This window comes from Antennarius striatus, chromosome 5 (genome assembly GCF_040054535.1).
Source record: "Antennarius striatus isolate MH-2024 chromosome 5, ASM4005453v1, whole genome shotgun sequence".
NCBI classification, from domain to species: Eukaryota; Metazoa; Chordata; class Actinopteri; order Lophiiformes; family Antennariidae; genus Antennarius; species Antennarius striatus.
The window spans coordinates 23,762,779-23,788,610 of NC_090780.1; the positions used below are offsets into that span (position 1 = coordinate 23,762,779).

The 25,832-nt window shown below is 42.5% G+C and overlaps 1 protein-coding gene across 4 annotated transcripts in view; it reads right to left on the bottom strand.

Annotated features, from left to right (window-relative positions):
• iqsec1b (IQ motif and Sec7 domain ArfGEF 1b) overlaps positions 1 to 25,832 on the bottom strand; it is a 117,622-nt gene that overhangs the window by 73,123 nt on the left and 18,667 nt on the right. For 2 of the 4 annotated variants that reach the window (XM_068314681.1, XM_068314687.1), the window contains exons 2-3: positions 20,951 to 20,980; positions 12,331 to 12,438 (exon numbers count right to left, since the gene is read on the bottom strand). The exons of 1 other annotated variant lie outside the window; for it this stretch is intronic. In XM_068314681.1, the coding sequence (XP_068170782.1) occupies positions 12,331 to 12,438; positions 20,951 to 20,980 (138 nt within the window). The remainder of the gene's footprint in view (positions 1 to 12,330; positions 12,439 to 20,950; positions 20,981 to 25,832) is intronic. One more of the 4 variants, XM_068314682.1, reaches the window with a different exon arrangement.

Below are 25,832 nucleotides of genomic sequence, written 5' to 3' on the forward strand. Positions count from 1 at the left end.
ATGCCTCACTGGAGGCAAGGAGGGTAAAGTGTCCTGCCCAAGGACACAACGACAAATGACTTGGCGGGAACGGCAATCGAACCGCTGACCTTAAATCGTTGGACGACCCGCTCTACCACTGAGTTTGTTTCGCGTTCGACTTCCAAATTTTTGTTCGGTTTCTAAGACAAAAAAAATATCCAAATTTTTTGGTCGACTTCCGATTTGTTCGATATCTAAAGCGTTCGAAAACCAAGGTTTGCTTGTTTTTCACCTGGTGGTGCTCTCTAGCTCCAGGGAAACCCAAGAATCATGGCAGGGAAAGCTATCGAGATGAGTTACAAACGTTTTAACTCAAAATGTGACTCAAGGATCAAGTGGTCTGAAGAGGAAGTGGTCTCACAACCAGGGGGACACATAAAGGACAGAACTGAGGTTTATAAGCTAGAAAAGAAAGAAAGAAAAAACACACCCGGAGATTGAGGTGGATAATTTTGTCAAAAGGTCATTTTTGGTGGCACGACAGTCGGGCTAATGTCAGATTTCATAATTCTGAATCTTGTTCTTGGAGGGAGAAAAAGAATCAGTGGCTTTGCTTTAATTCACAATGTGCTGCGATGTGTTAAATTACTCCCGTGTTAGAAAATAACAGCCCTTCACAGTGCAACACACGCCCTTGTCATTAGGGGGAGGCTGGTAGCGAAACCCGGGGCGCTATCCGTTAGCGGGAGGGACTCGCGTGAGTCGTACTTTTTGGAGGAACTATCGCACAACTTCCCTCCGACAAACAATCCGTCACTAATTGCGCGAGGTAGACAACGGCAAAGGTGCAGATACGATCGGAAAAACAGCTATAGGTGAGGGAAGTTTCTGACGTGTAATAGTTGAAATAGGTGGGAGCTGACCTTTTGTCATGCGAGGCCCTGGCAGCACAGGAGCATCAGTAATACCATTAACCCTGGATTAACTGATGAACTGATACCCATTGATCCAGCAGCGTCTACCAGTCGGCCACAAGACCCGCTGCCGCCTCAGGCGTCCGCCCATCAAATGTGCAGACTGCGGCGTCGGTGCAGATTTACTTCCCTGTGACAGAATTAAACATTTAAACGGCTGATTTCCACTTCAAAAGGTGACAATGTGCGCGCGTTCATACATCGTGTAATGTATTCATATTCTTTAGGTGTGCTTTATCCAATCTGCCGCTGAACTGACAACGTAACCATGGCAACAATACGTTACACTGATGTAACCCACTTCTCAAGCCGCGGTGATAAAAGACCTTACACTTCTGCTAATTAAAATAATTGCTGCAGAAATGTTTTGCCAAATGCCGACAGTTAAACAGTCTATTTATGGAAATGAAGGACCAACGCCCCAACGTGTTGGTTTTGTTTCCGCAAATGTTAAAAAAAAAAAAAAAAAAAGAAGTGATTTAAAATTGAAAAGAATTTTAAAACAATAAAAATAACAGTGTTCTTCACTAACAGCTCATAACTTTATTATTGACAGATTTAGTAACACCTTTAGATCATTGTTAGCACACGTCTAACATCTGTATTGTTGGCATATTGTTGTTCGCTCACATCTAACACTAATCTAACTAATCTGATACTAATCTTCCGCCTAACTTTTGTGTTGTTTGCATTTTATTTGCTTTTCGGGGGGGGGGGGGGAACCAGACAGTTTTTACCATTAGGTCAGTTATGACATCTGTGCGAGTGTTTGTGATATATCTAAATGGAACACTTGTATCATACGTAGCAGTAAATTACTGTGGAAATCCGCTGCTGAGGATAAAGGATCCAGTTTATCTGACAGTGAATAAACACAGCTGTATTCTGCCTCAGGCTGAAAGCAATAAGTCATGTATGGGGTAATCTGCATCTCCTACCCAGACACTAATTCAAACCTGGAAAAGCCAATTTCCATATATTCAGCAGGGCCTTGATGCATTTCAAAAAGATACTGTAGCTTCCTAATTACCAAAGAGAAGTTGATGTTGACATCAGGAAATTTATAGGCTAAGTATAATATAAGCGCCTTCTCCTGTGAGCATCGAGTGTAAACAGAAATGAAGCAAGACATTTTCACAGTTTGGCACTCTGAAAACGTACAGGTTGATGATTACACCCAAGACAAATATCCTGCAACTCTCTCAATCAAATAATATTGCTTCGCTTCTGTGGTCTGTAGCTTGAAAATAATACTAAACTACTCTTTCTTTGGATATTACATACGGCACACACTCACAGAAGTCATTTCAAGGCAATCGATTGCCAGTTGTAGCGCTTTTGAGCTATCTCTTAAGAAACACTGTGGTCAAATCTGAGCGGAGTGCTTTTCATTTCGCATTTTAAGATACCATTAGACGGTCTTCTGAATTCAACAATGACAATTAGTGATAAACCTACCTATTGAGGGCAAAATACTAATGACCAAATAAGACACAGTTTTTCAAAGTAAAAGCACACGTCCAAAACATCCAGTCGCGGTTCGGTGTTTGTGTCACGTTGCTCTGCTGTGCCGGGGTGTGGCAGGAGGCGGGGCTGAACCTTTGGGCGGAGCCTCGTCTCCACACCTGTGCCTGAACAGGCTGATTAACCTAAGCCGGGTTCTCCTTTGGTTCTGTGACAGATTATTTTGTGCCTTTGGTCACGTCTCTAGTTTGTTGGTCCTCTTGTGTTTCCTGAATTTTTCAGTCCATTGAACTATGACTGAAAGCATCTCCACTGATGATCTGTGTACGGGTCCTAACCCTGTACGACATGACACATCCTGTTTCTTGTCAAGGGAAATTATTAGTAATTACATTTCATTACATTTCCTTCGACGATTAAAAAAACATTTATTTACTGCAGGATAACACCACTTCATGCTGGTACATTTGATCCTTCACAGCTACAGATTACTTTGACGCGAGACAGGTTTTTCCGTATGTAAGAGGCTCCCTAGGAAGTTCTTTTTTCTCACACGTCCTGTTCACACTTCACACAACTGGTAGTAAACACCGGTCATGTTATTTACAGCAATTTTCTGTCCATTTAGATCTGTCTTTACAGCTTGGCGAGGGCCCGATCCTACATAGACGAACTCGACAGATTTGTCGGTTGATGAAATGTTGTTTTCATGAAGCTATAATATACAACTGGGACAAAGAATGACCTTCAAAGATTAAAGAGACGTCCACAGTTTGACAGGGTGAAATTGTTTCCTTAACCAATTTTTTTTTCCAAATAAAATGCTATAGATGGATTACTGAGGCGAAACCTGAAACTCTAGTGACACCTGCAGGGTAAAGTTTAAATAATAAAGTAATTATTTAAATATTAATGCTGGAAAAATCGACAATATTGGCTTCATCCTCAGCTGTAATTTGTGTTTGGTGACAATTAGTGAATATTAGCTTGGTAATTTTACAAAAAACATGGTTAATTTTGGTACCTAAGCAACTTTGGCGGTGGAATTTAGCTCAAAACATGGCCAAATCCAGAGCTTCCACTATGATGTAAAATACTTCATTTGATACCATATTTGTAATTTCTTTGTTTATTATCTGCATTTAGATTTTTTTATTTACCAAAAGTATTGTTTTGTAATTTATCATTTTCCCTATGACACTAAATAAAATTATCTAATCAAGTCTCAACTAATACTCCATCAAATTGAACTCTGGCAAAATGAAAAGCTTAATTAAGAAGAAACATATTCAGCAATTTTTTTTTTTGTTTTAAAGTAAAAAGACAAATAGAACCCAGTAGCACAAAAGGTCTTTTCTTGGCAATAACCTTGCTTGTTTACCATAATTAAACTAATGAGACAAAATTAAAGCAGTAATGATTTGTTGATGCTGAAATGCCACATGATGTAAGTTAATGGATGAGTTAAATGGAAACAGCCACAGCTGATTTTATCAGTTACAGGCAGGTGACACAGCGGAAACAAGATGTTTCTTCCTTTGCTTCATTAACGCTGCCGAGGAGGTCGTGCTTCTACCGCCGATGGTTTCTTCTGTTTCTATGCTTCTCTGTTAGAAGACTTATTTAAAAATAATTAAAACATCAAAGCCAAGAAGTCATATTTTGAAAGTCCAATTATCATGGGACTGTTGCGCTGACTTGGACGAGGCTAGCACTTTTTTTTTTTTTAAATGCTGTTTTGTTATGATTTTAAAATGGGGGCAGCTTTGTTCATTCCAAATACAGCAATTAACTGTATCACACACATTTTCACATTCATTAAATTCCAACTAGAGCTTAGGATCACTTGATCTCCAGCCAACATCTCCCAAGGGAGGCGCTAGGAGGGACGTAGCAAACGGTCCTAGAAAGTAAAACAAAGCCTCTAAAGGGCAGCAATGATCTGAGGTTGGGTTTACATTGGGGGGGGGGGGTGGCAGAGATAATGAGACATCAGAGGAGCCGTTTGCTTATTGGTGCTGGAATTATGACTTATACAAGCTGCGTTTCCAGAGGGAGGAGCCTTTTTGTTACATCAGCGCACGCCACCGTGCATTTGGACAAACTCTGGCAGTCTCCCAGCATGCCAGAAAATAACTCACCATGCCTGCAGAAAAATCCAATATGTTGTCTGTCCCAAAAGCTGGGGTGAAACTGGGTAAGTGAATACTCAGGGATTACATTTCAGTCTCTAACCTCCCAGATGGCCTCTAATCTCAAATGACATACCGCCTGTAGCGAGCTGGAGAAACTTCCTGGACTTTAGAGCTGACGGTCGTCCTCTTTCTTCACCTATAGGAACAACCACTGCCAAGACAAACTCATGAGTGTATAAATTAAAGGAAATCAATCAAAGTGAACATGAGCCAGTTTGGGTGGTGAACAAAAATGTATTCTAAGATACAGAACTGGGTCCAGGCAGAGTCTGCATAAATCAAATTTTATCACATTACAGTGATTGCTGTCCATGGGATTGGTTTTATAATGTCACTAATGGCTTTATAGCCTATTTAAATAAAGGCAAAAAAATCAGACAAGGGTAGAGATTGTAGTTTCTCCTTCGTTTAATCAAAGTTTGCACGATAAATGGTGTAATGTTACCCACGCTTTCAATTCATTCATGACAGTTGTGAAAGAGGCGCGTAGAGAGGTGAGAATGAGCCGATGTGTCAGTAGAAAACTATGCACACATTTTACCGGGTGTCAAACAAATTCAGTGTGGGCGGCAAACATATTGTGTGAGTGACACCAGCTGGGAATTCGTTGAAGTGTAGTAAGCAACACATTTTGGCGTTTCATTTCATCCTTCCTCTCGATGTGGAGCTTCTATGTCATCTGGTCAGGGCTAATGAAGAGAAAGCAGTGGGATCGATGTCGCTGCAGCTTGCAGCTGGCTGGCAAATACTCTGCAAATACTCTCACATTTCTCAGTTGTGCCAGGCCTCAGCCCATAGAGTCTATTTCAACACTGAGAACTCCCAAGAGGAGAGCAGAAAAACTACCCAGCAGAGCCAAATTCACCATCGATTGGGTTTTGTACGTCACGGGAACCAAGAGCAGAGGGAGGTCTGAGGATTTAGGAGTGTGCTTTAGCAGTGTGGCGGGCTTAACTGAGAAAAAATACCATCACAGCAATGAAGAGAAAACGACTTATTCCATAAAGTGTACATTTGTACAAACAGGAAGATCATTTCAGTAAAAAGACATCTAATTTATCCACTCGTTTTCATGTGTGTGCTTGTCGAGTAAAAACGATCAACAAACGATCGACTCCGTGGAGCGATTGTGTCTGGACAACACTTCACCTGAGATTTGCAGTGATGCTCTGCTGTACCGAAGACAAGACTCCCCTAAGGTGAAAGCAAACAACGAGGAGACAGGAACAGCAGAGTGTTGGTGAGCTGGACTCACATGGATTCAACAAATAGAAAATATCACAAATACATACTGCATTGGAGTGAAACAAAAAGAGGCATTACCTCTGTTCACTGGAGGAACAATGACTGAAAGGTTATTACAGCTGCATCTGACACAGCGCTGCAACTTCCCAGCATGATAAAAACACTCATACTGGCCTTGTTGGTCTGGTTTAGGGCTACATATTCAGCTTTAAAGGTTGCGAGACCCATCCACAACAATGAATTCAAGGCAAACCAGCCTGGTCTGCCAATCAGATGGGTAAGAAACGTCCAACTAAATGTCACCAAAAGGATTGCCACAGATGTTGGTAGAGATTGCACCTGGTATAACATGGGTATAACATTTAATGGTCTACACTGGGATGCTTTTTTACTGGTTAAATCAATATCAATCTGCTCGTTTCCATAACAATCTGTTGGATTGGTTAACTGGACTTCGTTTTAGGTATTTCAAGTTATGCAAGATTGTACAGATGTTGTAGTTTGTCTGAAGGCAGGACCTCCAAGAGATTTTTACAACATCATATGAATATTATCAATAAATAGTCAATTCTTCAATAGTTTCACTTCTGTTACCTTAAAGTTCTAGATTTTTAATCTAGAAACAGCCAGACGGGGCATTGCACATGGGGTAAATTTTGACTTTAATTGGTTGGTTGTCTTTCTAAGTGGCCCTGTGATGACCTGGCGTTGAACCCCGCTTCCTACCCCAAGTCACCTGAGTTAGACTCCACACCCACCCCGCAGGACCTTACAGAGGACCCTACCTAAGGACTGCAAATCCAAGCTCCTGGTGTTCACATCTGATCATAGTGAACACAAAACATAACACCACCCTTTCTTTCTCTGCGATACCAAACATTCTGGAGCCTGTCAGGGTCCATAGTCTTGCCGGTTCAATGAGAGTTGTTAATTCTCTGAAGTATTACCGACTCAGTGAAAACTCGGCTCGGGGGGAAAGCTGAAGGAACCATTATGTAAATAGTCCGAACATATATCTGAGGCCATTCGGGTCTAAACTGACAGTGCAGGAACGTGACCTCCAGTAACTCCCAGAATGCTCCTCCAGGGAGAGCTCAGGACTGACGGTCGGACCTTACGTATCCGTGCTCTGAAGGCAGCATCAGGGGGGAGGGCCGTCGGCCAAACTCATACATTCTCATGCGTGTTCTCACAGCCGATGGAAAGTTAATTAACTGCCTTTCGCAGGCAGTGGGCATGTGATGGCTGGCCACTGTCGTGGCCCTATTACCCAGACTTTAACAGTGATGAATTAGCGCTCCTTCCCCGCCGCCTGCCTCCCATCATTGGTAGCTTTAGCCCACGGGAAGGAACGCTGCAGTCTGCTGAGTCGGTGTACGCCGTACTTCACCTGGCGTCCATAGAGCGTGGAGGCAACAGTTGTGGGAGATGAAGGAGAAATTAACCCAGAGAGAACTATTAAAATAGTACCAACGAAAAATCGAAAAATTTCCTCTTGCTTCAAGAGCACAAGGAAAGCAGCTTTTTTCTGTTCAATGAGGTTGATGGTGGAGCAATTACTCCATCCCTGATGAGTAGTTCTGTTTGGAAACATGAATTCTAGCATTAAAAAAATTCAAACAAACTGTAAATAACGAACCAAGAACCAGACTAATCTGGCAATGTGAAGAATAAAACTTGTCCTTGATCAGCACTCGGCTAAGCCTATAGAATGGCCTTGACAGCTAGCTCGCTAGCTTTATCAGCGATAACCCTGAATGCTTGGAGACATTATGAATTCATACTTCTCCTTGACTGAGAGGAAAAATTAGGTATTATTGATTTTATGACACTTTAACTGAAAATATATGCATGGTTTAATTTCACGTTGTTGCCCAACAAGGTTTGATAGACTTTCCAATCCCTATAAATGTTTAAATGTCTCGTTTAGAAGGCCTTTAAATGTCTTCAAGAACAAGACAAGGTGCTCACGTAATTCCACTTGTTACTGACCCGCACTACTGACAGCGGAATGCTTTTTATATGTCCTTTTTACTTTCGTATTTTCATATTTTATCACCTGAAGGGACAGGAAAGAGAACAACAAAGGGAAGCAAAGGTAATTTAACAAGACGAAAGATGCATCAATCGAGGCCGTAGACTCAGGTGGAAAAAACGTATTTCTGCCGATGCTCACTTGTGTTCAAATGAATGCAACTGGGGCAGAGTATTCACAGAAATCTATAAATATTCCCGCAGCTCCAATGACAGGCATTGTGGTTATTTATAAATCCCATCCAGCTGAGTGTGCTGAATGCTGCGTCATAATCCCAAACAATCACACAGACGCAAGGCAACGATCTGCAACTTTTTTTTTCTTTTTTTTTTCTCCCAGCTCCGGCACCACATAGAAAATTGAGCATGATTTTAATTACAAAAAAAAAAAAAAGAAAAGCGAAAGAAATAGCTGCCTGCAAGACAGAAAAGAGATGGTGGCTTCGCAATCAGGAGCTGCGGGTGCACATACGGCTAAATCCCAAGTCACACATTGTTATTTTGAATGACTTCAATACAATCTCAGAGCAGGCCGGTAATGACGTTTTCTTTTCTTTTCTTTTTTTTTTCCCAATGTCGGTGCCATAGAGATAGAGGCGGTACAGAATGAAAACATAAGCCGACAAGTTTAATGATGGGGGGCTGTGACTGGGGGAGGGTTGGTGGGGGAAGGGTGCATCGGTGATCCAATCAACACAAAAGTGTGAAAAGACTAAATGTAGGCGACAGTGTGAACACACGCTTCGTTCATCGAGGGTATGGCGGGTTGAGTGAACCAGACCACCGAGGCAAATTCATATTTTGATGCATCAGACAATTCATTGAGGGAACGAAGCAAATTTAGGTTGATAGGAAGACTCTTGTCTCAAACCTGACTCAAAAAAATATGAGACGCATAGCTTAATGACTTGAAAACACCATGTTTTAAAGGTTTTTGCAGAAATAAAATGAAATTAAATGTCCAACTGATAAGTGCATTGGAAGCTGGTGTTGCATCTATCTGGGGCAACACTGCCGGTGTGGTCAGACTTTATTAAACATGCAGGGCTTACATCACAAGTCAGCAAAAGGGAGGAACAAATTAGCATATTTGATTTCCTAAGCAATAAACAGCAGTGAGACCCAGAGACCCAGATGTTTCCAGGAAGGCCGAGATCAGATAAACGAGGTTAGCAAGTACACGCGGCTAATGAGCCCATCCAAAAAACAGCTGCTAGCTGAGGGATTCAACTTTAATGGGGTATCTGAGCAAGGGTCTTAACAGTCCTGAGAAAGAGTGAAATCAGACCAGTCTAATCATACAAAAGCAATCCCAAATGGTAAGATCGGGTCTTCATGGTCAAGGAGGCAAATTAAGAGGGTCAAACTATCAAGGTACCGTTGCATTTAGATGCGATAAGAGGAAGACGAGCTGCCTTTGAGAAAGATTACGCTCTACCGGAACGTTCAAGTTTGAAACTCAATCATTGATTGCTCGTTTCAAAAAATTTTAACCACGTCTCCCAATCGACCGCATCCCAGCGGGGCTCGTCCATCACCTGCCACTTAATCAGTCATCCAGCCAAACCACGCGGACCGAGGATGCTAATCTCTGTAAGACACCCCCAGCACCTGTGTGACCACGCAAGAGAAGATGGATGAACTCTGTGGGAACTTGATTAAGATGCGAATAATCACCATCATGCCAGCGGCGGGAATTGAGAGGTCTCACTCCGAGACGAACCCCTTGTTAGCAATGCAAAAGTCCGTGAAAGAACCTCTGAAATTCCTTCGATCCAGCTATATTCCTACGTTTCTTGAAGGGGATGATCTAAGAATTAATCAGTTGGCTTTGTTAGAACTGGTGCAATTCCATTACTGCATTTCTAGAGAACCCATCCAGAGCAGTCATTACGAGCATAGAAAGAATTTGCAACAGCATCAACATTATTCTCCACGTTTGTCGTTTGGTCCAATCCCGGAGAAGATGTAGCACAGTGCCCATCTACAGTCGACCGTTACCTGACAGAGTGTTTGTTCTGTTGACATCAGCAGTGCAGACTATGACAGAGAATGAAACTCAACCCTGACCAGGTGGGCTTTAGGTTGACCCTGCCATTGAAGCCAAGATGTCTGACGTACAAGTAGAAATATATGGTCAACAAGAAAGAGATGACCCTGGAGATGAGGTTTAGAGAAACGTCTAGAGTGGAGCTCAAACTGGAGATAGTATGGACACCATCGGGCGGAGACCACCCAGACCAGACATTCAGATACATTGACTCTCATGACTTTTCATTCAAATTTAGAAAAAGACACCACATCAACAGGAAAAACAGCCCGAAATGAAAAATGAAGACTGGAATCATGTTGAGTCACAAAATGTTTGTTTTGGTTTTTTTTCCCCCCAACTCGAAATGTTTTTCAAGCCTGGCTGGGAAAATGTGTTGGGAAAATGTGCCGTCTGGTTTATCTGAGGAACCAGGCTGGAAAGCCTCACAGAGCCGTCACACACCTGTGCATTAGTGAGTCACAAGAGCACAAATGGAAGACGTGGAATAGAACAAAATATTCTGATGCGTTACACCCAGTTATACAACACAAAACATGCAGGGGAATTGGTGACACTGACTCGTCCATAGGTGTGAATGTGAGTGAGAGTGGTTGCTTGTGCTTCTATGTAGTCATGTGATGAACACCCTCCAGGATAGGCCAGAAAAAAAAAAGAATAAATTCAGATAATACCTCCATAAAAGTCAATGAACGGTTTTGGTTTTATAGCCCACAACTTTAATCTGTAGTTTCAGTTCTTGTTTCGGTCAGGAATACTTTTCAGTGAAAGCTCAACCCACAATTTGACACCTGTCAAGAATATGGAACGCGTTAGCATCTAGCCACTGAAGCTAGTAGTGAAGCATTATGCAGCTTTGTTCAGCAGGTGTTGGAACCTTTAACTGTGACTATCGGTTCATTAGATGGCCGATTGAAAAGCGATGGCGCTCGCTGTTCGTTTTTTGAGTCCTTGAGTTTACGACTTGTCGGGCCGCGCTCCGGTAACCCAACTAGAGTCTTAATGTTGGGATGATTCTCGTGCTTTCTGCAGAAAAAAATGAATTCCATACCCTGTAAGACGTTTCAATTTTGAATCATCATAAATCATTTAACAGAAATGAACAGAGAGAGAGAGAGAGAGAGAGAGAGAGAGAGAGAGAGAGAGACAGATTACCGCAACTCTAAATGCAGGAGAGCAGGAAAGTCCAAAGGAACAGAGTGTTCTCAGCTCCACCGTTACCTTTAATCTTATATCTGACAAACATAAAGCCTGATGATCTGACTGCGGAGCTGCTCGACTACATGGCAGCAGACGGCATCTCAGCGTGAATCTTCCTCCTGAGATGTGTTAGTACATTCATGCGTCTCAAGGGTTTAGTATAACCACATTCGTTATCCAATCGACGCACCTAACTCCTACTGGAAGTTCCGGCTCGTCATTCAGAACGCAAATCCCACGGGAAATTTTAATTGACGTGCACTTGTTCTTCATGTTCCTCGGCAAATGACTCTTAATAGAGTGGGACAGCTCACGACCTCACTGTAATCACAAGTGTTTAGCGCTCCTTCTTTGCTCTCTCTTCATCTCCACGGCTAATTAGAATCAATAAACATGGCGAACAAACAAGACTCATTAGGGGCTTTCGCTATCTTTTTCCTCCTCCTTTCCCCCCCCTCATGGGGTGAGATTTTTTGGATCCCCGCTCCACAAACCTGCTTTTAAAACCGCTCCCCAGCTCAGTTCTGGATACTCAATAGATGCAAGCGCGTTCTGCAACAAGAATATATGAATCCTTTGAAATTGCCACAAAGCTTTTGAAGCCTGCGTCCCACTGCTCGATGCTCTCAGGGTTTTCATCTCTCCTCATTTGCTGAGGAGCTCACAGGGCCTGGCTGAGCAGCTGTAATGAACTCCAAGGGAAATCATCCACGGGGAAGCGAGCTGCATCAACATCCAGGCGGGGCGTTACAGTACAGTATGTGCAAGAGGTTTTATGCTAACTAACGCACCACGACAAACAAAGGTGTAACAGAGCAGCTAGGCCCGTCACTCATTGTCTTAGATGTCCTTCGACTATTTCACTGCTTGTGAAGCCATTCTGCAAGTTAGACAGAAGAGATGTGTCGGTTCTAGCAGCCATGAAGCAGTCGGTTCCCCTACTGCGCCCCTGCTCCCTATCTGTCGCTGCAGTAGGTGTGGTTGGGCTTCTATCTGAGGGGATTTGGAGGCTAAGGTGGCCTCCCACCAGGTTGTGCACAGTAGGAAGTGGAAGTCTTCAGGAGGAAAAGAAAAAGACTGACAAACAAAAAGCCTGGCACCATCATGGGGAAATGGTAGAGATGTGTCTGAATAAAGGTGAAATTGTAAGCTAGCAAGCAATGGACTTGGATTTGATGGAAGGTGACTTCAATAAAAAAAGATTTACCCAAAAGATGCAGATTTCCATTTGCGACAGGGGTAACTTCTTCTACACAGAGGGGCAACAAGGTTTAGAGGAATCTCTGAGACTTCTACGGGCAACGAGGCGTGTCGTCTGCAACACAAGGAGAAAGAGACACATTGAGGAGGTTTGTAATGCACATTTCATCCAGTCAAGGCAATCAGATGTACCGTCAACCCAACAGGACGTCCCACAACCCGTTAGCGCCGAGGCAAAGGCTGCGTTTGGCAGAAAGAGATTGCTTCTGACCACTATCGGCAGTATTTTAACGACTTGGAATCAGGGCCAGGAACTCTGTCTATGCATTATGACAACAACAGGCTGAATCAGCACATAATGTCCCGAGTAAGGCAGCAGGGAGAGGGGGGTGAGAGGGAAATGTAGACAGAGAGGGGAAGAGATTAGAGATGATCACAATGCACCCGGCTATGTGGAACACCAGATGATACAGGAAGCAGGAGCGAGAAAACAGGAAGAACATAAGAACGACTTCCTGTTATCTAGGTTGTTAGCATAACAACCTTCACAGTTCAAGTTCCAGTACGGGAACTACCAACAGAACACATCAGATATGACATTATCATAGATGAATGTTGTATAAAGTGTAGATAAGTCTTAACAAACTCAAACTTCTGTGATTTTTTTCTCTGCTTTACACGCCAAAAATATGAGTAATCTCTCTTGGAAACTTTGTTTAGATCCAACGCTACACAAAGACACCCAAAGTTTCGCACAACTACAAAGATAAAGACCTTTAATGGGCAAAAACAGTATAAATTACTGCAATAACCAGGGGCTGCAGGGAGGAAGGGGCAGGACAGGGGCATCAGGGGTAATTCAGGACTGTCCAGAAATAAACCACCTCTGCATCACCCCTTGTTGCCTAATTGCTACATCTGGCTGAGTAATGGAAGAAGCAGCTACTCGTCATTGAAGCATCCCCTCGTGAGCGCCAATGCTGACTGGGATGCTACATAATGGACCACCTCTGTCTGACTTTGGCCTTCTGTCTGCTGCTGACCAGCAGGGTTAGCTAACAACACAGAGGCCAAACCTATTCATTCACAGCCGGTAAAATAGTAAAATCCTCCTGCGTACGATGCTCTTATTCTATTTTATTTCCAGAGGACAAAGTGAAACCTTGCAAATTCATTCTTCTCGTATTGTGTTGTTGGTTGTTGTTTTTTTTTTTGTAGTTGCTTCAGATTCTTTTCTAGCAGCAGCAGCGACCGTGTCGACGTCTGTCAGTGTCTGAAACACAAGCATCCAAGCGATCACACAGAGACAGAACATTCTCTACCGATCTTCAGAGGAGCTCTGCAAGAAGCAGCCGCACTGCATGACTGAAAAACCAGATGCCCACAGCTGTCTGGGAATTAAGAAGCGTTTAACTTTTTGACAGATTGTAAACCTTCAAGGGTGACATAAGGATGTGCATTTAAGAAAACATCGTGATTGGCCTGAAAAAAAAGGGAGACAGATGATTCTGAACGATGACTGGAATTTTAGTTTCGGGTAAATTTCTCCTTTCATTACAAGAAATGACAAGAAAGCAGCCAAAGGATCTTAAAAGAAAATGTAACTTGTGTTGTTTTATAATTATTTCACAATTAATACATATTTGTTACAAATTTTTATGTTTTTATTTATGGCTTAACGGATTCTATCGAATCAAACACTGACATGCAAACATAAATGCATGAACAAGACATTTATTAATATAAAAAGCACCAAAAAAAAAATTCTATATTCATTCTACATTTGCTAACGTCACACAAAGCAACGAGGGTCAAGGATAAGACCCCCTGCCGACGCCCTGTCTCATTATGGATTCTAAGAATGGCTTACAATGAAAGAAAGAAGAATTTCTCACTTTGGTCAGTTTAGATTTACGGTACGAGTGAAGCTGTTTCCGTGGAAACGGAAGGAATTCAAGCAACAGCAAACCCTAACTTTACGGATAGAACCGTTCCCGTGTTTGCCCTCTTTGCTTCGCTCATGGTGGGGATAATAATAATAAACGATTAAATGCCTTCAAAAAATGCAAATGGTGAACTTGATTTCACTGAATTGTGACGCAGCTTCTGAAGTCGTATGGAAATCTGACAGTGGTGTGAATAAATGTGCCCCAAGGACGAATAGGTTGAGCTCTTTTGTGACCCAGAGCTGCCAGTAATAATCTCTCATCCGCCGAGGTTAAGTGCTGGATGGAGATTTCCCACTGCCTGCCATATAAGCCTCCTGTTATCACTGGAGTGCAGGTTCTCCTCTTACATAACGCCTCCCTAAACACTGGGACTCCCAAAAACTTCCCAACTGACTGGAAAAGTAGTTTCAAGGACTAATTGAGCTTAACAATTGTGCAAGTTCTGTAAACACGCGATTAATCAGAACAGATACGCTCCGGCGAAGGATTGTTTAATACAGCAGAATTAACAGCAGAATTTTTAAAAATGAACCCACTTCATGTGAAATACGGCAGAAGCTTTATGATGATCGTGTTCCTGACTGGAGATTATCTGCAAACTGTCCATTCGTCCAGAGTATTTTGATTATATGGTGCATAAAGTATATAGAAATTAGATATATTAGATCATTAATTAGCCATTTTGAAATGTGAACCAATGTTTTCACATATTCAATTTTTTTAAAAAAAAGGAAATTATCTCTGGGATAAAAAAAAAAATCTGATATGGTCCACTTGTTCTGATTTCACATGTGCACAAACTTGTGATCACTATGTGCATCTTAATATGAAAAACACTCATTGCTGTTTCACTTATTAATAGTGAGTAGATATCATGTGGAACAAATCAACAAGCTCCAAATAAACAAAAAAAACAAAACAAAAATTACATTTTATTATGTCAGATTAAACACTGGTTTCCTAAAATCCAGTCAGGACCCCTGCATTAAACTGGTTTCTCTCTGCTTCCAACATTGCCGCATCCCCTTTAAGGGAAGAGCATCGGCGTCGCCACGCCGACGGTGTGCAAACACAGCCATCTGCGTTCGGGTTCCCGGGAGGGGGTAGGGGTTATCAGGGGAATTGGTGTTGGTGAGGGATCAATACGCTACACCAAGGTCAGTTCATCTGGAAACACAGCTCTGCGCCGCTGCACAGCGGCGACTCCGACACAATCCACTAGGGTCCGGCGTGAAGCGGAGGCAGCTTCCAGGCCAGGAAGAGATAAATACAAACACAGGGAGCGTCTGAGCATCACTTCTACACACATTAGTGAGGGAGGGGTGTGGGCTTTCTGGTGACACAAACCCCGCCCTACACAAACACATCACTTCATGAGCAGAGTGTACTTCCGTAGTTACGTAACAGAGACTACCGCTTCCCAAAAATCAAGTTTAAGCAGTTTGGCTTTACATAAACAGCAAATCCAAATGTTCCTCTTCAAACAGGACAAGCTGCATCATGCCCCCCCTCCCCCTGCAATCATAGTATTACCCCCACGATTGATGCTGGAGATCCTAAGCTACTCTTATATCGGATTTTCCCCCCAAAAATCTGGGATCAACAACCGACAAACCGTCCTGGACGGCGCTGCCAAGTCCTGATAAGTTGTTGTGCATCAAATATGACAAGATCAAACATTCATTTCTTTCATAGGCACAAATTCAACAACAGCAGTGTGAGGGAATTAAACATCGCCCGACAATATCTGGTTTACAGAATCCAATTAACCTTTGCGTCAGTGCGAGGACTTCGGAAATCAGCTTTGCGGCGACTCTCCTGGTTGTATCGCTCCATCAATCTCTTCCCTCTCATCAGCATCACATCGGTGGACTCCAAAGTGAGATAGTTATAAGCCTCTCTAGTGAACGCCCAGATTTCATTACTGATAGTGCCCATATGCGAGTGGGGCGTGTCTCAAACGAAGGCGACCTCGTGATTATCACGCCTCGGGAACGCTGGGATCTGCGGTAGAGGGAATGCCGACTTTCCCTGCTAACCTATCCTCTGGTAGGCGGAGAGCCAACCGCTTCAGGATGCGTTCCTGGCCTATATCTCCACCTCCCCCAAGGAGCAGATCAAGGAATAGGAAAACAAACAGCCCTCGTAACGCTCGAGCATAATCGGGAACGTGGGCGCGTCTGGCTCGACAATTCCTGAAGGATGGGCTGACATGCTGGAGGGGAAGCCGAACAAAACATCGCGTGGCAATGCCCCAAACGCTCATTCTACTTTCTCTTGAAGGCATGTTTGTGGAGCGGTTTTCTTTTTTGTTGAACGGAGTGGCTGGTAGTGAGCGGGGAAGGAATGCCGATGAGAAGTCCGATACTGGCAACGCACCAACGTCTTCGTCTGTAAAGATACTGGAGCATCTGATTTGATCTAGGAAGTCTGGCATCTTTGAGATGACAAAGTCTTGGACCTCCTGTGCAACCATGACGAACATCAAACATTCTACTAGAGAAAAATCTGACTTGTGTCAAACCTCTACCAGGCAGCTATGGTGATACCTCGATGTCATCTTGTGATGTGACATCTCCGAGAGTGGATGACGCGTACAAACCTGAGACCCCGGGGCTCACTTCCTGTAGGGTGTCAGGTTTAAAGGCCTTTCAAAACGCTGAGCTAGGGTTTGAGAAAGACTGTGGCTTTGGTCAAACACAGAAAGTCAGCACTTCCTGTCTCAATAACTAATCAAGGGCAATCGATTCAAGCCATGTGACTTCCACTCGATACCATTTACCTGATCGTAACGACGTGCTTTGAGTTATTACCGTAATATAACCATCACTAAAAGCCATCGTACTGTGCAATCTTGACATGGATAATGTTGGACATCTAGTAACAGTGAACATTCTCCTTTATTTTAAAACGTCTGAATCAGCATTAATGATTAATTAGGCTCTAAATACATCCGTCGTCGCCGCCACAGTTCAGACAGCAGACAGCAGCTCAGACGCGTCACGCAAACATTCGAGTCCATGTTTACTCTCGTGCGTCACACGAATGTTAAAATCAACTCTATCTTAAAGCTGTCAGGAGTTACGGGAGCTCCAGAAAAATCAATTTTTCCTTATTACTATGCAAATACATGCGGCTCGGGAATCTAATAAGGTCATCGCCTTGATAGGGAGAATCTTTAGAGTGGAAGTGAAACTTTCAATCATATTTTGTTCGCCACAATATTGCTCTGATTAGCAGTGAAACACAGCAGGGTTGAATGTACCGGATCGTCTATTAGCCCTGGGAAATTTTCCTCCTTGGGAGTGTTGGTGCATAATATTACAGACCAGTTACCCTTGACCTGCACCACTGCAGAAAGATGCCACATCAGCATTTAAAGCGCTGCAGCACCAGGGCGGGAATGGTTTGAGACCGGACTGCGGTTGCTTCGACACATCAGACTACTGTAGGTTAACATGTAAAAGAAGGCGACCCGCAGGACGACTGGACGGACGCCAGATGAGGACGCTGTCAGGCCTGCTTGGCTGCTAAACGACCAGCCTGGAGCACCTGAGACTCCCAGGGGCATCAACCCTGGAGGCGAGGGCGGCGACACCTACATGCACCGCTGCTCCCGAGTGCTGCATACAGCATGCTTTACACATGTTTATGCATGCACACACACACACACACACACACGCACACACACACACACACACACACACACACACACACACACGTGTACACAGAGATACAGGATGTGTGTGTCCTTGTCTAAGGTTAAACCAATAAGTTTGTTCTCTGATTAAACCAATATGTTTGTTCTCTGGGTTTGTGATCTGAACCAAGGAGCCTCCGTTTTCACCCGTGTTGGTTGGTTGGTTGGTTTTCAAGATTATGCAAAAACTATTGATCAGATTTCTCTAAACCTTGACGGGACGATGGGTCTTGGGTCAGAACAGAACCTGGTGAGTTTTGGTGTCAATCCAAGATCACATTTTCAACACTGATAGAGGGAAATATCTATTTTTCTTTCATTTCCCAGGACTAATGCATGTAGTTTTATAAATTTATGAGGTTCTTTTCTGTGATTGTGTAAATTTTGATTTGATCAAAAATCTGTAGCTGCCAGATTTAAGGTAAGATTACAGAGCAATGAGATTCATTGGGAAATTGTGACGAGAAAACTGGGTGAACAGGAAAACCAAAACAAGGAGCTAAAATAGGCTGGAATGCTCTGCAGAGCACAACAAATGAGCTCCATCACACTTGAGTAGCTTGAATTTCATGGATATTTATGTCTGCTGCAAACAAAAGAGCTGCATGGTGGTTGTCATGGCAAAGAGATAATATTATATAGAAATAAAAATCCATCCCTTAACCTCCGCATACGACCAAAATATTAAAGTTTCCACGACGTTGTGCCATTTGACTGCAGGTCACATTCACATATTAGTGAGAGATGCCACCTTCACAACATAAACAACCAACAAAATGAGAGTTTGTGTCTCGGGGCTTTCATTAAACTGTCAGCGGAGGCAGGAGGAGTTTTGGAGAGGCTTATCTGAAAGCAATGAGCAGCAGCAAAATGTCAAGAACAAAATGAAGGCGTGAAGAGAGGGGCCTCGTTTCCATACACCGCATTAGTGGAATGATGTTAAACGATTGGTTTGCTAGACTGATGCCAAAAAGTCGCCGCGGAGACACGATTCTTGGAATGGAATTAAGTTTAGGGGCAGCTTTAGCTAATTGGTCGCCGTGGTAGATTCTAAGAGCAGTTGACCAATCACAACTTTTGGAGAAAGGATATAGAATGGGACATACCATTTGATCTCACCAATGGTTATTTTACGTACATCAATTATTCTGAATCGGTTGTTTATATAAAGAGTGAAATATGGAATTTTTGGATTTAGAGACACGTAATTTTCCCAATATTTTGAACCTCCGGAGTCATCGGTGTGTGACATCACTCCAACAACAAGAGTGTGTGTGTGTGTGTGTGTGTGTGTGTGTGTGTGTGATATATGTGTCTAAAAATAGACTAATTAGCTCGTCTGTGTTAAGGTCGCCGTGAGATGGGAGTCTAACCTCGACGTAACGACACTCCAGAGGAAACGGTTCCTCCATTTATTATTGATCCAAATGATCATTTATAACGAGTTCACATTACTGAATACATAAAGCTCTACAACAGTTTTTTTTTTTTTGGGTACTCCTCACACTGAGGCTGTGGAGTCAGAGTCTTGAGTTTGAGCAAACTTTATTGAGATTATTTGAATACATCAATACGATGATGTCAGCCACTCTCAAACAATCGGATTCCTGGAAGGCCAACATCTGATTATCAAACAAAATGTAACAAGCGGAAAAGTATGAACATTGAATGAATTGGTAAAAATTTTACTTTTAATTTTAAATAAAGTGACACAGCATTGATATCCTTTTACAGCATGAACTCATGAGAGTTCATCCTTCAGCCAAGAAAGAAAGAATTGATGAAATCTTGGCTCTGATGATCTCAAATTGACCGCATATTCCTCACAGAGCAAATTTCCCCTATAGATCAATAATCTGTCTTTTTAGAAATATTGGTTCCCGCCTGGAATGTTAGCCTCAGCATTCCATAGATTACATTTTGTTTTTGCCATTTTGAGCAAATTAATTTGCAGAAACCCACAGATAAACACATTTTGATCACTCCATCATGTGACTTATGAAGATAGATATTTTAAAGCATTCATATTTATCTGAAGAAGAAGATAAGAGAATGATTAAAGATTAGAATAAAAATTATGAATGCAATCCTAATCAGCTCGGAATAATAATATAGGATAAATGCATATTAAATTAAAAACAGCTTTAAAAATCTATTCAGTAATGACGCCATTATTGGGTTTGGTGGGTCAGTTCAGTTCGTGGCTTCAACACCAGGATGAATGGATTCCATTTCAGACTAGGTGAGAAGAGTCCTAGATGCATTTGTGCACATTCAAAACAAAGTCTAATTTGTTTTGAATCTGCTTTTTATCTAAAAACAAAAATATAAGGAATATAAATCAATTTTCTTGCTTTTGTCGGGTGCAGAGAAGGGTTGGCTGTGCGGGCGTACGGAGAATGGCGATACGCGCTACGAAATCAATAAAAGAACCTGCAGATCTCCAGGGCTCGGCGGGCAAACAGACACTCTGCCTCACTGAAAACACTTCTAAATGCAAAGTAGGTTACAGATCCCTCAGATTTGCTTTCACATCATCTAAATTCTTGAAGTAAGTTCGTTAAATTTGCTTTAAATATCACCAAAGGGAAACGGAGAAGTCGTCCAATGTCAAACGAAAGATCCAGAGACTTCTTCAAGAACAAATAAATACGGATAACTTTAAACTTTAACGACTCCCAACGCAGCCGTCACATGCCTCAGCATTTAGCAGTTTATGGTTTAAGGAGTGTATTGAGGCAAAATGCAGCCGTGACTGTGTAGAGTCAGTAAATTTGCGACTACGAAGCGAGACGCAACAGACCTGGAGGATGGATTCATCCCCAAAAGATGCAAATCTGAAAAAGATCTCGCAACTCCTGGAGGAAAACGGCGACACAGAAGTCAAGGAGGGCTGAGAAAAAGCCAATGAGAGTTGTTGTTTTTTTTTTTTCAGATGATATGAGAAGGATTGAAGAGAGGAATTTGGCAGCACATACCTGAAATCTCTTGAACTTTGACTTTCAGATCTGCAAACGACAAAGAAATGCATCAGCAGATGAGATAAAACCGAAGACTGCCCTACTTATAGAAAGGTTGGCTTCTGTTTATCAGCCTGTATCTGTTGCCCTGGCGACAGCGGTGGAGTGTAAACCACACTGATAAACTTCTGAAGGCCCGTCTCTGAGAAAACTAAACCGGCAATTAAACGGGGATGGAGGCCTGGTGGTCATCTAGTATTTTCAGATGCAAACTCAAAATGGAGCGAGAAGGAAAAAATCCCAGAATGCTTTGCAAACAGAGGCAGTGTGAGTGAAACACGGCTTCTGTTTGGGTAAAATAAACAAAGAAAGGTTTAATATTTTCCAAAATAATTAGCAAAAATATGAAAAACTTCAATTATTGTAGCACGCAAAATATTTACATGTTTTTACCCATTAATTTCCATCAGTTTTGGAAAGTAAATGGTAGTTTTACATGCAATTTGTGTTATATTTTGTAGTAGGAGTGATCTGAATGCTGTATAAAATATCTCAGCAATAACTTATCTCCCATCGATGTGACAAGCCGCGTCCTATTTCTCACCCGTTTTTCCAACCACTCCTCCTTGTAACTCTGCTTTACGTCTACAAAGAAGGATTGGAATTGTCGCGTCCATTAACTTGACTCGTAACATCGAGAAGGAATCCCTTCACTTAGCCGGCATTGGACGATCAGAGAGGATGAAACCCGCCAGCCTTAATAGGCTTCACAGTCTCCCTCATTAGACCCCGGTCGCCTTCAATAACCCACCGGATCCAACTCCTCTCCAGCCTCTCCTCCCTCTGCCTTCATCACACGACTGTCATCTTTTTTGGCTCCCTGCACTTAACCCTCAGCTAATAAGAGCGATCCATCAGCTGTGTTCAATTCGTCCTCCTTTAAAAGGTGGGCAAACCAAGCGCTCCAACTGTTTCATCCACGCTATCCATTCTTTTTTCTGCTGAAGTGAAACGAATCCCGTGGCACGCCGTTCCGATGACACGCCACCGAAGGCCAAGACCGTTTTCAGGTGTCAAGCAGAGCGAGGAGAGGAAGGGGGGAAAAAAAAATCAAGGTAAGCAAGAAAAAAACAAAAAAACAAACGATGAAAGGCCCAAAGGAAATCATGAGACGTCAAAGAAAAGATTAACCTGTCCTTTGTCAAAAGAAAAATCAATGCTGGATTGTAAACAACCAGAAAGAGGCGGGAGGAGCTCTGACTCGGCCCAATCAGGAGCGACCGGAGCGAAAAGGAACGCGAGGATCCATTTTAATCAAACTGACAACTCGCAAAAATGAGATAGTCTCAGGCCTGGTTGGAGAGATTAAGATCAGTGGCTTGATAACGTTGAGTTTATGATACCATCTGACGATGGGAGATAGAAGAGCTTTCCCTCTGATTCGCCTCAGCTTCCAACCAGACCCCATTAGGGCTGAAGTGCTGAGCCGGGCCGATCAGAGCGGCGATGGCGGCGGCGCATTATCCCGTGAGTGGGCGGAGACTCGGCGCATCACTTAGTTGTTACACATATTGAACGCTGCGTCTCAGGAGAGCTGCTGCATAATGAGGAACATATCGATTTAAGCCGGTCTGGTTTCCTATGTCCTGCTAAAGAGAACAAAATTATTATTATCAGAAGTATTTTCTTGATTTTTTTCCCAAACTTGAAAATTTAAAAAAGGAGGGGAAGTAGCAGCTTTTCATTTTCTAAGACAGAAACAACTTCACTTTATGTATTTTTTGCCCAGTTTGCAAGAAGACACAGAAGATTTGGTATTTCTTCAGCCCTTTATGTGCTCATAAAAAAAACCCGACATTCAACGCTACCCGCTAACAGTCCGCCGGGTTCTAGCTGCTGTCAGTCCAATAATGTCGAGGATTAGTATAATGAACAATTGCTACACCCTCACAGTTTTTCTATCATGTACAAAGTTTTAATAACCACAGAAAAAAAAAAACGAGGGTCTGGAGGGAATTATGCACCCCCACTTGTTCCGGCACTTCATCTCAGTAGAAAATTACCTCAAGTCTTTCTCTGTCAATTTGAGACGACAATAAAACGGAGCTCGAACCGAACTAGAGCAACGCCTCGGCTCGACTCTGGGCGAGCAGATAGACTCGCACTCCAGTGCAGATATGGAGGATTCCTGGTTGCCTGGCTGCAGAGAGAGAACGGCAGGAATCTTGGATAGCGGAACGGGCCGAGGCGAAGCAGGCATACTGTAATGAAGCGAAAGGCGACTGCAGTCAAGCCAATTAAATGATATGATCCTGACAATAAGTGGTTCTCATTTCATGACCTGAAGAAAGTCACCACAATACACTGGTAATAAGAAACCCTCTTGCCTTTGCACACACAACTTTAAGCTTATCGACTCTTACCACAATCTGGGGAATCTCAAATCTAATGTGGCTTTTTTTTAAGTTTAAATAGACGTCTCAGTTTCTTGTGCGGTTAATGACGGTTGCACTTCAGAAGGATGATAAGGCAATAAATGCGACTTCCTCTCATATTTCATTTCTATTAAAGTGCTATCAGTCTCTTCCATTTTAGGTTAAGAGTGCAAGTTTTTCATTTTCTCCTTTGCCATTGTCAGAGTCATTGTTGAACCAGACAGGATGGGACTTAAACACTGTCTTCACAGCAAAAGGCGACTTGTCCATTTGGGGGATGTACTGTCGACCCTATGGGGTGTCTGTAGACACTTGTAACACAAGACTAAACCAAAGCATGGCTGTACACACAGAAACCTTTCTGCAAACATTACATGATGGTATTGGAAGTATTTCCTGTTCAGAAAACTTGAGAAAGGTACATCTACAAACACCAATGTTTGTCAGGACATTACCCAGATTCTGATCGTAGGACATCCAAACAAGATGCATCAACTGTTTTCTTTCAACTTGAATGTTTCCATTCTTTCTGAAGGTATAACTTTCCCCTGTCATTGTTTTATTACAATTCATCATTCTGTAAGTACACAACACGAATTGTCCTTTTCTTTGATTTGACATTTCGTAGGGTCAGCCAACACAGGAAGGACAGTTTTACCACTAGAGTCACTTTTTAAAGTGGTAATTGCCTAAATGTGGTCGTGGAGCTGCAGTGAAAAGATAAGACAGGACAGATGCCGGCTGTGTTTGCTCTGAAGCATAATGAGAGACTTATTTTGGAAGCTCTCGCCTCCATTGAGTGAAATCCCATTGTTGTGACTTCAGGCGTTTCCAGCGGTGTGACTGTCAGATTTACATGTAATGTCGTCTTGTTCACTAGCTTTAACAACTGGTAAGCTGCTTTCACACGTAGTTCCTGGATGATCACTGCAACATCCTTTCAGACGCCACAAATGATTTCCTTTACTGCGTCTACATTAAGGAACATTGCTGTCATGGTGACGCCAGAAGAGATGAGCAAAGCCTAGTCCGGCTTGTAGAGGTAAAACTCAAAGCAAGAGTTTTACCTCTAGAAGGTAAAACGATCACAGTCATCTTGCATTATTTTCAGGATGCTGGCAGGTGAGCTGTTAAAATGTTGTAAATATTCAACACCTTCGTGACACAAGTTTTGCCTTTCCAACACATTCCATCCATCCTAGCTCTTTCTATGCTTGTCAACTTATCTCACACATTTGTAGCAGCTGTTAGCTTCAGATGCTAAAGTTTTTATCAATTCATGCATGACCCCAGGAAGGTGAGTTCAAAAACGAGATATACTGTGTTCATGTTAATAAAAATACCTCTTTGTATGTTGTCGCTGATGTAATGCTAACTGCTAAATTTTGCAAAATTGCAGCAACAATTTCATTAAATCACACACCTACTACCACATATTCTGACAGCTAACTCCGCGGTGGAGGTATTAGCATCGGATCCAGAGCAGCTGGAAGGTTTAAATCCCATGTCAATGTGTGTTTCACTGCCAGTGAGGGGCAGAACAATACAATCAATCATATAGTTAAATGAAGGACGTTGCCCAGATGACTTCCCACCCGCAGTCATCTGCTTATTATTTCTGATGATGACTAGCATTCCAGTGGTACCATAAGAACTGCAATTAAGCTTCCAGCCTAAAGGGATTTCACCGATTCTACTGGTGCAGAGTGCAATTACGTACAGTACGCATACATAAATTTAGACTCAGAGTAAGACAATTGAATTTCAGTGTTTTTTCTGTATGAAGATAAACATGCCAATCCCAGAACACCCATTAATATTAACGTTAGCCCTTCAGTCTGAAATTCCACAATGTGAGGAGAGGATTTCTGCCAGATTCATAACCAGATAAAACATATTGATTCTTTTGTGTGTTGCCAGAAAGCCCCCAGAAATGAACTTAAAATAAATTGCTTGCAAAAAGACAACAACGGCCGCTGAAGGAAGATTGACATGGAGCAGAAATAAATTGTACATTTAGTGGCAAGTGATGCACAATATTAGGTTCACTTTGGCCTCAATTTGCTATCAGTGTGATGGAACAAAAATGAACTCCTGGTCTGATTAGACGATGCTATCATTCCGCCTGTGAATGGACTAGCAAACAAGCAACGGCGGCCTTCCAGCAGGGTAGAAAACATGTAATAGAGGTAGGACTCAAGCTGAAGTATGAAGGCCTGGACACCCATACTTATATATGTTCCCAAGGAGGATCGATTGTCTGGCCTTGTTGGGTGAAGAGACCACTTCAGGTGCAGGTTTGTTGGGTTCTCTTAGATTGATCTACTTGGGATCATTGAATACATTTTCTTTAGGCCTCTTTTGAAACAGAGAACCATGGACTCCTAGAGGAACACTATGGTATTTGGCACCATATACTGTATATCCTTACGTTGTGAGGTCTGGCTTTCAGAGATTGGATTTCT